The 14,848-nt window shown below is 42.8% G+C and overlaps 1 protein-coding gene across 1 annotated transcript in view; it reads left to right on the top strand.

Annotated features, from left to right (window-relative positions):
- The window catches only part of LOC117555618 (tyrosine-protein kinase receptor UFO), a 49,831-nt gene that overhangs the window by 6,097 nt on the left and 28,886 nt on the right, over positions 1-14,848 (top strand). Inside the window, exons 2-6 of the mRNA XM_034230544.1 lie at positions 300-510; positions 8,103-8,203; positions 8,678-8,860; positions 14,219-14,299; positions 14,410-14,525. Coding sequence (XP_034086435.1) covers positions 300-510; positions 8,103-8,203; positions 8,678-8,860; positions 14,219-14,299; positions 14,410-14,525 — 692 coding nt within the window. The remainder of the gene's footprint in view (positions 1-299; positions 511-8,102; positions 8,204-8,677; positions 8,861-14,218; positions 14,300-14,409; positions 14,526-14,848) is intronic.

The raw sequence follows: 14,848 nt of genomic DNA, 5'->3' as shown, positions 1-14,848 counted from the left end.
CCAAAAACTAGCTGCTTTGAGCTTCCCGAATGTCAAAATGTGCTGCTTTTCTGTGTTTTCTGTCACTATATCCTGAAGATCTTTGGATTGAGGATAAATCTACACACAGTTTGAATATGGCACCTTAGGGGAAGTTGTGATCCCAGGGTAATTTCTATGTGAAGCACCATGACCCTTAGAAACCTTTAGAAAGACTAACAGGAATTCTAAAGTGAGGCATTGGTGCGATATTGTAAATGTGCCAGGTCTTTAAGACGTTAACTAACCCCTAACCTGATTCCTCCTTCTCTTAATCAAAGATCTGGAATTTGAGCGGAGTCCCAATACTGTCATCTCGTCGCTGGGCAAGCCTGTTACCATGCAGTGCACTCTGAAGGGCACGGGGGGCGAGGAAGAGGACCCCCCAGATGTGCTCTGGCTGAGAGACGGGGCGCTGCTTCCGTTCGCCGACACCAACCAGATCCAGGTCCACACCGGCAGCAACAGCTGGACCATCATGAGCACGCTCAGGTAGGCAGCGGTTCTTTCTGCTACACCGGCTAGTACTTTATTAGAGAGTATTGATGAGTGAGACAAAGGGATGACACTCGTAAAGGGACCTCAGGCTGGTTTCAATCCTCCGTCTCCATCTGCTTTCCTCATCAGGGCATGAGATTTAAAGATAATGGTGCCTCTGTTGTGAGGCAGCCACACCTGGCCTAAAAATGTCAGTCATGCATCTGCTTCGATTGTATTTACTTCCTGTTCCTCGATCTTACCGTTTCAACAAGCTTAACCAGTACTGTTGCTGGATTATTTTACCACCATCCTGCCACTATGGAGCACTTTTAAATCGAAAGAAATGATTAACCCCACGCAATAGCCTACGTGCCTTCGTGTATTTAATCCTGGTATGATTGGATGGCCAAATTTGCAAAGAAAGTAATCATGGTCTGTAGATGTTTCTGTCTCTATCACCCAGTATTTTTTTGTAACTTAATTTTTATTTTCAGGTATTACAGGAAAATAAAACACAGACAGTATTGCAGCAAGTACACTGAACAAAAATATAAACGCAACACTTTTGTTTTTGCTCCCATTTTTCATGAGATGAACTCAAAGATCTAAAACATTTTCTATATACACAAAATAACCATTTCTCTCAAATATTGTTAACAAATCTGAAAAGATCTGTGATAGTGAGCACTTCTCCTTTGCCGAGATAATCCATCCCACCTCACAGGTGTGGCATATCAAGATGCTGATTAGACAGCATGGTTATTGCACAGGTGTGCCTTAGGCTGGCCACAATAAAAGGCCACTCTGAAACGTGCAGTTTTGCTTTATTGGGGGGGGTCTGGGGGGGTCCGAAAACCAGTCAGTATCTGGTGTGAGGGGTAGGGTTAGGGTCACGGCCCGTCCACACAGCGGCGTGCGTTGACGCTTGGAGGTGGGCGTATCTGAAGCTTGGGGATTTTTTGCGAGCAACGCGACCAACAACCAATCACATGAATCTCCCGCCCCCGACATACAAAGCAATAGCAATGTTAAAACGAAGTAAACTGGATATAAAATCCCCAAACAGGCGAAAACCTACCAGCTTCTTCCACTGTCTCTGCCACCTCCCTCCATGCCTCGCTCCTCCGGTTTGTATCCCGGTAGATGAACAGAGACTGATCATACAGCACCGGGTGATTCACTACCGCTATAATGAATTTTCCCTCCATTTTTTGGAATATGAGGAAATGACCTGCGTAGTCTCTGCCAGCATACATGCGGTTTGATTGGCTAGCGCTTGTACTGGCAGATTTGCATAAACGGGATTTCATTGGCTGACGCCTCCGTCGAGGCGTCAAAAGTTGAACATTGCTCAACTTTTGAAGCAAGCAATGCCAGCAACGCTCCACGTCGCTTCCCAAAATGCAGTTCGGCTAAAAGTGACGTCACCCCATTCAAAGTGAATGGGCAGAAGCGTTGGAAGCTTCAACGCACGCCGCTGTGTGGACTGCCCGTTAGGGTTAGGGTAATGTTGTGAATCGAGTGGCCCATGGTGGTGGTGGGGTTATGGTATGGGCAGGCGTATGTTATGGACGACGAACACAGGCCACTCGATTCACAACATTACCCTAACCCTAACCCTACCCCTACCCCTCACACCAGATACTGACTGGTTTTCGGACCCCCTCAGACCCCCCCAATAAAGCAAAACTGCACGTTTCAGAGTGGCCTTTTATTGTGGCCAGCCTAAGGCACACCTGTGCAATAATCATGCTGTCTAATCAGCATCTTGATATGCCACACCTGTGAGGTGGGATGGATTATCTCGGCAAAGGAAAAGTGCTCACTATCACAGATTTTTTCAGATTTGTGAACAATATTTGAGAGAAATGGTTATTTTGTGTATATAGAAAATGTTTTAGATCTTTGAGTTCATCTCATGAAAAATGGGAGCAAAAACAAAAGTGTTGCGTTTATATTTTTGTTCAGTGTACATCAGATAAAAGTATACTTCGGGACAATGGTAGATTTTGCATACAATACCTCAAACTAAGATACATATCCCAACTCTTAAGCTAGAGGGAACAGATAACAAAAATACATTCAACAAAGACAGTTCAAAATAAAACTGAAAGAATAAAATAAATAAGAAACACGGCTATAATTAAGGGGTCACGAGGAGGCCATCACGAAGTACAATTGTAACAATCATTGTTTACTTAAACAAAAACACATCAAGTGCAAGACAGGTTATCACCTCTTTGTGTTAGGTATGTGTCCCATTTTACCAGAGGGCTTCACCTTTGTCTCTTTCTAGTCTTAGGCTGAAAGTCATGTGTTCCATACTGTGAATGTTTTTAATTATGGCTACCCATTGAGCGATGGTGGGAGGTTCCTGACAGAGCCATCGCCTTGTTATAGCCTTTTTACTTGCTGCCATAAAGATTTTTAAAAGATATTGGTCAATTTTTGGTAGCTCAGAGTCCATATTCCCCAAGTAAAAGGTAAGACGGGTGAAGTTTATATCATAACATAGAACTTCTCTGATGATACTATGGACACCTTCCCAGAAGGGTTTAAGAACTTGGCAGCCCCAGAATATGTGTGTATGACCCGCCTCACAGTGGCCACATCCTCTCCAGCATGTGGGTTGTGATCCAGTCTGTCTGGACTTTTGCTTTGGAGTTGTACAACATCTAACACAGTTTCTCCAAGAAAAGTCCCTCCACAGTTGTGAGGCTGTTGTAGTGATTTGTGTTTTGATTATATTTGTCCATTCCTCAGGGGCAATGACAATTCCCAGTTCCCTTTCCCACTTTACCTTTATGTAATTGGTTGAGTGTCCTCTCAGTTCAACTATGCATTTGTACAGCTCACCTACAATCTTTCTGGATAATTTTGCATTATAAGCCCTAATACATTTGAGTGATGCCCGATACATTACCTTGCATGTATCCTTTGATGTTCTTATCAAAATAGTGTCGAATTTGGAGGTATCTATAAATCCTGCTGGGCAAGGCCATATCTTTCTGACATCGTTTTAAAATCTATAAATTCTTGATTATCAACCAACACACAAAGTGCTGTAATTCCCTGCCTCATCCATTGAATGAACCTCGTGTCATTAACAGCTGGTTTGAAATTTGGGTCATGAGTCGGCCACATTAAGATTCGTATTTTTGAATGTTGAGTTGTTCACTAGGCCGGACCAGATCTCCATAGAAATCCGAACCCACCGACTGAGGATTTCATATTGTTTAGCAGCTAGTGGGCATCCTAGCAAACTCTGTAAGGGCCTGTCTAGCCTCGACAGCTCCATGTGTTTCCATTTTGCTAAATATTCTTTATTACACCAGAGCATCAGTGGCCTTATCTGTGCCGCTAGATAATAATCTTTAAGGTTGCGTAAGCCCATCCCTCCGCTTTGCTTTGGCAGCTGTAGAGTTTTGTATCTCACCCGAGGGGGTTTGCCGTTCCATATGAATCTTGATATCACTTTGTCCCATTCTCTAAATATAGTATCCGGAATATGAATGGGTAATGACATAAACAAGTAAAGAAGTCTGGGTAATATATTTGTTTTTACTGACATAATTCTGTTTCCAAGATCCAGGGGCAAAGAGGCCCATCTATCTAGATCGCCTTTTATCTGTGAATCTATATGTTCATAGTTATCAGAGTACATCCGAGACATGTCTTTTGTTAATTTTACACCTAAATATTTAATGAATTTGGAGTCCCAATTATACTTGTACTTATTTTTTAGATCCAACGTCGGGATGAAGTTGAACACTAGAGCTTGAGTTTTATCAACTTTAAGAGAATAACCTGACAAAGCTCCATATGTTTGCATCATATCCATTAACCTTGGGAGTCCTGAATCCGGGTTCTTTAGACTGACCAGGACATCGTCCACATAAAGACATATTATGTACTCTGTATCTCCCATTATGATGCCTTCCAGGTCTGTATCTTGCCTTATTGCCTGGGCAAGCGGTTCAATACATAGATTAAAGAGCCCTGGACTGGCTGGGCAGCCCTGGCGACAGCCACGCTACAGGTGAATGGTTCTAGACAGACTTCCGTTTACCTTGATTCTAGCCATAGGGGATGTATTTAATGTTTTAATGCTCATAATGAACTTCTCATGAAATCCACATGTTTCCATAACTTTATAGAGTCAAAGGCCTTTTCTACATCCATACTGAGGAGGATGGCACTGAGTTTTTCTTTTTGTATATAGTCAATGGTATGGAGAGTCCTCCTTATATTATCCTGGGTCTGCCTACATTGAATAAATCCACACTGGTCCTCATCAATCAATAGGGGCATCACTTCCTCCATTATTTTAGTTAAAATAGCTGCATATATTTTATAATCCTGATTTAGTACACTAATGGGTCTATATGACCCACATTCTTTCAAGTCCGTACCCTCTTTAGGAATTACTGAAATGGTGGCCTCCCTCCAGGAAGGAGGGAGCACTCCCTCATTCAGAGTGTAATTAAAGCTTTTATGAAGTATTGGTATTAAATGCTCTCTTAGTGATTTATACCACTCTCCTGGAAATCCATCTGGACCTGGAGATTTACATGATGTTATTTCTTTTATCAATTTGTCATTGTGCATTTTCCCCAGGGAGGGCAGGTCCAACCGGCTCAGAAACTCTTCAACCTTATATTCATCAAATGGTGTGGACTGAGTGTACAGGGCCTGATAAAATGTCTCAAATGCTTTTTGTATCCCCTCCAATTCACATGTAATCTTTTTTGTTTCACGCTCGATACCCAGGTAGTTCAGGCCGGTACTCTCGCTCAGTTCAGTTTTTATAAGATTCTCCACAAAAAGAACCATTGAGGTCCCTTCCGCTCCTTCCTTAGCCACGTTCACACCAAGTACTTTGCCGTACTTAGTTCCCAGCACTTAGTTCCCAGCACTTAGTTCCCAACACTTATGGCGCGTTTCCACTGCAGGCCTCGCTCGGCCGTTTGGTTAGGCCTTATTAGGCCCGGCTCACTTTAATGCTGCGCTTCCATTACAGTTTAGGAACTGGGGTAGTTACTATAGTAACGCAGTGTAGGAGGAGCCGTGACGTCATCTTCAATGAGAGCCCCAGAAAAACAACACAGCCGTTAGCTCTTAGCACTCAGAGCTCACAGCTCTTCATATCTGTTCAGAAACTAGACAAAAGTTAAACAAGTACAAACCACAGACTGCCTGTGTCATGGCGAATACAGTCGCTGGTTTATTTATGTCTGTATAGGCCGTTGTTGTGAGTGTGGACGGTCGGAGCATATATAACCAGGGTTGGGAGGGTTACTTTGTAAATGTAATCAGTTACTGATTACTGATTACATGGCTCTGAAAGTAATCCGAATACAGTTACAGTTACGTGTCTTAAAAAAGTAACGTAATCAGATTACTTTTAGATTACTTTTGGATTACTTTCTTTTTCCATCACAGATGGGTATGTTTTGGTGAACAGGAGACACAAAAAGCAAAAGGAAACTGAACGTGTTTTTACTGTTTTAATGGCGTATCAAGAGCACAACTGAAACATCACATCTGAAATGATGTAACAACATAATACACTTTTTGGGGATGCAACTTGGGATGTGAGGAGTGAGGGACACGGCTTAGAACGGGCGTGTCGCCTTCTGTCCTGCCAGTGTTGGCAGGACATGAATTAAAATGTCGAACTCGGACTTAATTTTAAGGACATTTCGGCCAGGGGTGTAGAGCTATATTTGTTTAAGCACCGGATTGGCAAAACAGGAGAGTGTGTGCACCAGTCTGCCTTGATCTATGAATTCGTGTCCGTGACTCTCACCGTATCTGCTGCCCGCAGCTGTTTTATAGAAAGAAAACCTCCTTCACTTCATGAAATCTCTGCAGCACCAGGAGGCAGCGGGAGGGTTAACTCCGTCTCTGAGAAGACGACCGCGCCGCGCAGTGCCTTTCACGCACCGCCTTCACTGTGTATACCTTCAGAAATAATCATTAGTAGCTAAAGAGCGACCGCAGGCTGATGTGTTTTAAACACACACACACACCACACACACACACACACACACACACCAACACACACACACACACACACACACACACACACACACACACACACACACACACACACACACACACACACACACACACACACACACGATTTAAAAGCAGACTTTTGTTCCTCCATGTTTCGCTGTTATTGTTTCACTGAGCGAGCGGACCCGCGATTTTTTTTTCAAACGCTTTTTTGGTCCATCTGCGGCGGTAATAGGTTTTGTGGGCTGTGATGATTCGGCTGTACCTACTAGTAATGAATATTAAATGTTGAGAGGAAATCTTTCCACCAATAATTCCAATAAGTAATCCAAAATGTATTCACTTCAGGTTTACAAAAGTAACTGTAATCAGATTACTCGTTTTTCAAATGTAACGCGAGCTGAATACAGTTACTTGATTTTTGTATTCTGATTACGTAACGCCGTTACATGTATTCCGTTACAACCCAACCCTGTATATAACGTTAGCCTAGCCAAGCTCCATTTAGAAAACACGCATTTTAAAAGGGTTTTTCGTCTGTCTGCAGACTTGTCAAAGCATTAATTCATGGTTTTTACTAACCGGTATCAGTATGTTGTTACTTCGGCATCATTTTGAAACGTGTATTACAATTAAATCACGGTCAAATATGTTCATCTTGTTGTAGTTGTAGCCCCCTTGCCAGCGATTCTCTCTCTAGTTTAGCATACTCAGCCCGACTCAGCCTGGTTGTTCCTGGCCCTAGAACCACGATTTTATGGGGCCAGAAAAAATGTGAATTAGGACCCGCTAGCCGGTACTAGGCCAAGTGGAAACGCAACCAAAAACGGGCCCCCCACCGCTCGGCACGCTTAAAGCGAGCTACCCGCTGCAGTGGAAACGCGCCATTAGTTCCCCTACTAAGAGCCGATCGCGTTCACACCGGAATAAGTTCCCTGAGGGAAGATTACGCAAATGTGCCGCTGACGTCACTTCGTCTTCTTCTGCTTTGGGTTTACTGGCAGGCCGCAAGCAACTTCACGGCGTATACTGCCACCCGAAGTCCCCGGAGTTGGGGACTGGCTTCAGTAGAAGCTGCTGGGAATCCCAGCAGCTTCTACTGAAGCCTTCCGAGTAAATCGCCAGAACGCAGATACCTCCTCATCTCCCATGTTTTCTTTTGTGTTGCCATAAATTAGACTCTCTGCGTTTGTGCGCTGGATGAATGCTAATGCTAATAATGCTAATGCGAGGATAATAAAATGGCGGCTCTACAAAACATTTCAGAGTTTTACGGGGCGTGGTTTGCAATTCGCCCAGCCAATCAGAACTGGGGCACTTTTTTCCCCCAGGAGAGTACCACCTCTCAGCAGGCACTAAAAATGGGAGTAAAAGTTCCCGGCACTAAGTACTCTTTTTGGTGTGAACGCGACATAAGGGGTACTAACGGAACTAAACAGGAAAAGTATGGGGAAAAGTACTCCGGTGTGAACGTGCCTCTTGATCCTCACGATCGCGCCACCGTCCTATCACCCAGTATTAACAGTTTTCTTTGTCATTACTTGACGTTTCTAAACCTGTCATGTCTTTATTGTACACAACAGTATTCAGAAAGTCCAGCTTCAAGACATGGGGGCATATCGATGTGCTGTTCTGTCAGAAATCCACCAGACCATGTCCGAGGAGGGCAGCATCCAGCTGGAGGGTGAGTTCATCTCCAGCTCTCTGATGTACCTGCCCATTGAGAGCTACAAAAAAATAACAAGTGCTACAATTGTATTAATAAAAAGACCCTGATTAAGCTAATGGGGGCGGCAGTAGCTCAGTCAGTAGTGTCTTGAGTTTGGAACTTAATGATCACCAATTGGTTTTTGGTTGTTCACTGGTTCAATCCCTTAAACGGACCAAACAATGGTGGACTGCCAAAATGAGACGTGCCATTTGATACCTGAGTCCTGTTAAGGTGTCCTTGAGCAAGACACCAAACCACCTTCTGCTCCAGGGTGCAGAAAAATTGCTTGTTTGACACCTCCATTATTGCATGCAGTTGTGTGTACGTTTGGCCTAGTGTGTAAAAGTCCCATCTGCATGTGTGTATTTCAACTGTAAATGTATAAGAACAGAGTTAAACTCAATTTCCCCTTATTGGATTAATAAAGTATTTCCTCTTCTCTCTTAGGTCTTCCTCACTTCTCGGTGGAGCCCCAGCACACGTCCATGGTGGCCAACGTGTCCCTGAGCCTGAGCTGCGTGGCCCACGGCCCCCCAGACCCCGTCAGGGTCATCTGGCTGCAGGACGGCGCTCCTCTCAACTCCCTGAAGGACCCGGTGGCCCTGTCCCCCTCCACCCTCAACATCACAGGTACCAGCTTTCCCTATCTGCCACCACATGAACACAGCTTAATCACAGCCATTATGATGTGTAGCCTCAATCACAATAGGGGCCATCTCACTTTGCCACACTGGGCAGTGATCAGTGGAACAGTCTCAATGGAACGCGTTTAGTTGACGTGTTCCATAAACTAAATTGAAAATAAAATAAAAGTATAATACCAACAGTCCAAAATACAAGGATGGTAGTTTTGTTAAGTAGATACATAAAATAAAAGTGTAACATTTAATTTGTTCTTAACAACTGACCATTTCTGCACAAATCAATTAATCGGTGGTCATTAAAGTACTATATAGGTAAAGTTTCTTGTTGCTGGCAGTAGCCTGTGGCCTCGATTAGTATTTTTAAAATGACTGTAAACAAGGTCATTAAAAAAACCATTTGTTTTCATTTAATGTATCTACACTGTACTGATTAAAAAGACACAGTTTTTCTGAATCCCTTCTCCGTGGCTTGAACAAAAACCCTCCCCGGAGAGAGTGGGCTGGCTGATATGGTGCCAGTGGATCCATTGAAAACGTGCCTTGTGGTTTTGTGGTTGATGGGTAAAAGTAGCAGGCACGAGACGCCTATTGGCCGGGGGAGGAGATTAATAGATGGGAAGAGGACATGAAAGAAAGAAAGAAAGGAAGAGGGTTCTGTTGCTGCTTGAATGCCAACCACAGAGGCCTGCCAGAGAGCTGGCCTCTGTTAAGGGGGGGGGGGGGAAGCAGGCAGCAGTGGTTCTGGTTTGACTCACCAGAGCTGGCTGGCTGGTGCTGAGCTGGGCCCGTTTGACTGTAACCAACACTCACATCTCTGGAATGGACAGCTGCTCTGACACGGGTCCAAACACAAAAACTATTAAAAAAGGCCCATAAAGAGAAATGGCACAAAGAGCATCCCACCCATTAATACATAAACCTCAGATTTGAGGTAATTGAGTAGAAAGACACTGCAAAGGTTAAGCAGAAATCCTATATATTATTTTGTAGCCAATACAAACATCCCTGGTGATGTTCTGCCAAGCGTAGAGGATCTGAATGAACTAACATATCCTAAAGCAACAGTCCTCGGTCCATCCTGGGACTTCAACCGGGGACTCTCCAGTTCCCAAGCCAAGTCCCTGTAGACTGTCCCCAATGCAGCATTCTTGAATTCTTGCTTGAATTGAATCCAGGTGGCGACTGATTTGGAGCGTCACAAACATTTCTAACTAAAACATTTGCATTGATTCAAAATTGAATAAATAATAATAATAATAGAAGGTTCAAGTTGTTCAAGTTGCTGATAAATGTCAGCTTCACAGATCTCGGCTTTCATACTTTTCTCTTTCTTGTAACCGTCGATGTATGAAGAGAACTGGATACAGTGTTGGGGGCGGGCCCGTTCATTCCTATTCAAGCTTCCTTTCGGCGCATGAAGCCAAAATATATAGATATTTTTATTGATTGGGATAAACCCTTTGAGATGCACCATCTCGTTTTCAAGGGGGTCCCGACAATAGCAACAACTTACAGACATACATAAACAAAAAGACAAAATGCAAAACATGACACACAAGACAAACCACATACAGTCTGTTAAGTGAAATTCAACCAATGCACACAATCATTACAATTTGAGACAGTCGAGCAAATCAGTTTCATCAATATCAGTTATAACAAGTGCAGACCAGTTGAAAGTGAGATAACAATGCATGTTTAAATAAACCCAATGATGCAAGAGATCTAATGGCAGCAGGCAAAGTATTCCAGTCAGTTGGGGCTTTGAACATGAACGCTCTTCTGACAATCAATTTTTTTGCAGAGGGGACAGAGAAATAAATCTGAACAGAATGTCTAACTTGATGATTTGACGAGTAGGGTACAAAATACTGCTTTAAATAAGGGGGATAGTTAAGATAAATGCATTTAAATATCAGCTGGAGCCAATGCGTGTGTCTTCTTACATTTAAAGAAGGCCATTTAAGTTGGTTATACATTGTGCAGTGATGTGTATGAAAAGGACAACCAAGAACAAATCTGCATAGTCTATTGTAGGCTATGTTGAGTGGAGCAAGATCTGATTTATGTGCATTTTGGTAGACAACATCACAATAGTCCATAATCGGAAGAATAAGTTGAGAAGCAATTCTCTTTCGGACACTGAGCGTAAAACAATTGCGAGAGCGGTGTAAAACACTGATTCCATAATTGACTTTTTGTATTTCATGCTTTATATGTAGTTTAAATGACCTGACTGTATGTACAAAGAGTGCCAAGATCATCTGCTGATCTGGGCACATAGAGCAATAGCATGCGCACTTGCATTTTCCTCAGGCCCCGCCTCTGAACTGTTTACAGAAGTGTCACGTCCTGTCTCGGATCGGTCAAATGAATGGAGAGGGATGATGACTCTGCATTTATTTTTTTATCACCTACTGATTTAAATAAAGGCTATTCAAGAGTTCTCAGTGGGTAGTTGATTAATTAAACGCTTTTTACAGACGTCTCTTTCCCAATCCCAATTAGCTTTAGAGCCTGGCTCAATGCCTGTGGGACATAACTAACTATTTGAAAGCGGGAATTTGTGATATTTATTTTTCAGCTATTTGCAACATTTGACAAATGTACACATTATTGTTAAATTGATAAAAACGAATTGATTAGTTAATCCATTATGAAAATAATATTAGCTGCAGCCTCAAATCCAGTTTGTACAAAAAACCATGAAAAACACTGTAGGTCAAATGCCTCACATGTCAGTCAAGGAGAAGAAGCATCAGGACTGACACTTTGCATCTCTTCGACACTATTAGTTTGTTTCGTATTGCCCATGAGCTCAGGACTTCTTCCTGGTGACCGATCATGACATGTTCAGCTGGTCAGGGGAAGTCGCGTTGCGGTCTGCTGATGTGAGAGGAAAAAGACAGAAGGCCGAGTTACGCAACTCCGAGATGGCCTGATGTGCAGTTCATTCTCCCACACGGCCAGTGGTCATCCCTCACCCCTCCCTCCCTGCTCTTCCTCTCTCCCAATCCCCCGCGTCACCCAGGATCGTACCCCCTGTTCTTTTTCCGGCCAACACAATGGAGGCATGGTGCGGTCAGCACAGAGCGACACACAGACACTCTGTGCAGGGCCTCAGTGTCTGACTGTCGGGTGTTAGATAACAGCGGTAAAACTTGACTGTCACATGTTGCAGTATGTGTGTGTGTGTGTGTGTGTTTCTGATTTGAGTGTGTGAGCATACTGTGAGTCATTCTCTGTTGAAAGTCAGTGTGTGTCAATGTGTTGTGTTTAAAGGGCCCCGGCCTATTAGAGGCAGGGACTCAGCCTCTTACGGCCCGTCCACACGGCGGCGTGCGTTGAAGCTTCAACGCTTCTGCCCATTCACTTTGAATGGGGTGACGTCACGCTTTGCTGAACTGCATTGTGGGAGCGTTGCTTCGCTTTGCTCGCGTTGCTCGCTTCAAAAGTTGAGCAATGTTCAACTTTTGAAGCTTCGGCGGAATCGTCAGCCAATCAAATCATATGCCAGTACAAGCTCTAGCCAATCAAACTGCGTGCGTGTGTGTGTCTGGGGCGGGAGATTCATGCGATTGGTAGTTGGTCGAGTTTCAGACAAGCTCACCGGCAAGCTTCAACGCACGCCGCCGTGTGGACGCTGCGTTACACCTGGACCTCAGCACGAGCACTCGCTTTGTTCTCTGGACTACACTGTAACAAATGTCAAGCTGCAGGCATAGGAACAACACACATGCAGCCCGAGGGAAGAGATTCTTAAGCTTAGAGTTTTGATGAGGTTCCACATTGTAATTGAGAATGTGTGTAACACTGTCATTAGAACAATCACACGGAAAGGAATTTGAAGGTTGTCGCAGTGAAACACTACTTGGCTTGTTGAAGGATTTCTGACGTCAGATTAAATAAAAACTAAGTTTCAACAGTAATTATCAGTAAGAAATAATGGCATTTATATTCAAACAACAGTAACATGGAATCCCATAAAACCTTTACTTTTTAATCAAATGTATTCCAGTTTTATCCTAGACATCTTAGAACCTCCAAATGATAAAATCAGTACTCACTGTGCATACATCTATATATTATTTTCAAGAAAATGCACATCATTATCAACACAACAGAGCTAGATTGTCAAAAGTCTTAAAACAGGGAAAAGTTGTATTGGTTTAGGGCTTTGCATTATTATGTGTCTTTAGATAAAAAAAGACAGATGAAATATCAATACATTCATTTTTTACAATACATGTTTGCGTCCAACCCTAAGAATAATACAAGCCGTAATCAAGCACTATTTTGAGGGACTTGAGTATTTACATTTTTTTGCTGCTTTGTATTTCTACCCCACTGCATTTACGCAGGGAAAAGTGTACTTTTACTCTTTAGTTTCCTTGCGGATTTGGATTAATAATATAAAATATACTAATCAAATGTCAAATCAGACTTTAGTTCCACCTGGAGTAAATCCACAAGCTACCCTGCAGTATACAAAGTCATTCAAACTAGCTGCACCTTTACCAGCTTTGAGAACACTTTCATGATCAATCATTATAAAACACATCAAATTATTCAGAATGAGTACTTTTACTTTTGGTAATTGAAGTATACTTTTGTACTTTTACTGGAGTAACATTTTGAAGGCAGGACTGTATCAGAGTATTCCTACACTTTGGTACTTCTACTTTTACTTAAGTACAAGATCTGAGTACTTCTACTTTTACTTAAGTACAAGATCTGAGTACTTCTACTTTTACTTAAGTACAAGATCTGAGTACTTCTACTTTTACTTAAGTACAAGATCTGAGTACTTCTTCCACCTCTGGATACATATGAGACTGTCAGAGGCACTGTTATCAAAGTGAAAGCTGTACAATTATGTGTGATAAGAGACACTGTTACAAATATGAACAAGAATAAAATGTGTTACATAGAGACTTTACAGGACACATTTTACTTAAAGAAACACAACTATTGAAATGCTAAAACTGATATGTCTCGTGAAGGCCAATTTCTTAAAAATGTACTTTCACATCAAAAAAAGGTATCTTCGCTTTTGCTGTAACTACTGTATGTAAATGTCCCCTCTGTGGGATGAATACAGTTATTGGGATTCTGAAACACATGCTAACCCCAGAACCAATCACAATACTGTTGACAGAGATCCCGTTACCTCCTGGAAGCTATTACCCTCACATCATTCGCACTTTGGTTTCAACTTTCACACTGTTTCTTCTCACATTAGCATTAGGTGCGACTCAGCATGCTGAGCAAGGATTCCTGGTTTAAAACCCCCCCACCCCTAAATGTTCCCGCCTCACATGCTTTGTTTCATTTCTCCTTCCAGGTTTGAACAGGACCAGCACTTTTTCCTGTGAGGCCCACAACCGCAAAGGCGTGGCCACCTCTGGATCTGGAACCATCACGGGTAGGTGTCACTGTGGAAGCACCAGTTAGACACACTTTTCCTTTTCTATCTTTTTTATTGTATTATTCCTTATCGTTTCATCTTTATTCATGATGTCTTTCTTTCTGTAGTCCTCCCATCAAAGCCTCAGAATCTGCAAGCTTTGGAGATTACTCCGACCAGTCTACATATATCATGGCAGCCCGGTTTTGGAGGCGACTACCCAATAATCCGCTGCTCTATTCAGGTGAGACAGCGTGAGATAAACATGAGAAGACCATAACTCACTGAGAAAACGAGTCACTGGTGATTGTTTGACCCACATGTCAAACAAACACACCACTCTCCCGCTATTTTCTACTATAGTTCTACTTTTGAGGCCTAATTTTAAAGCAAAGAGAGATTTATTTTCCTTTTCTTCTCTTAACTCATCCTCCACCCCTCCCTGCTTTATTCATGTACCAGTGGGTCACGTTTCACTCTGGGAAAGTGGCCTCCTGGACTAATCTTGTGTAGCACCACTCCCTCTGCCACTATCCTGCTCTGTGGCCATTACAGCTGAGAGCAGGA

Source organism: Gymnodraco acuticeps, unplaced genomic scaffold (genome assembly GCF_902827175.1).
Source record: "Gymnodraco acuticeps unplaced genomic scaffold, fGymAcu1.1, whole genome shotgun sequence".
Taxonomy (NCBI): Eukaryota; Metazoa; Chordata; class Actinopteri; order Perciformes; family Bathydraconidae; genus Gymnodraco; species Gymnodraco acuticeps.
This window is presented reverse-complemented; position numbering and strand designations above follow the sequence as displayed.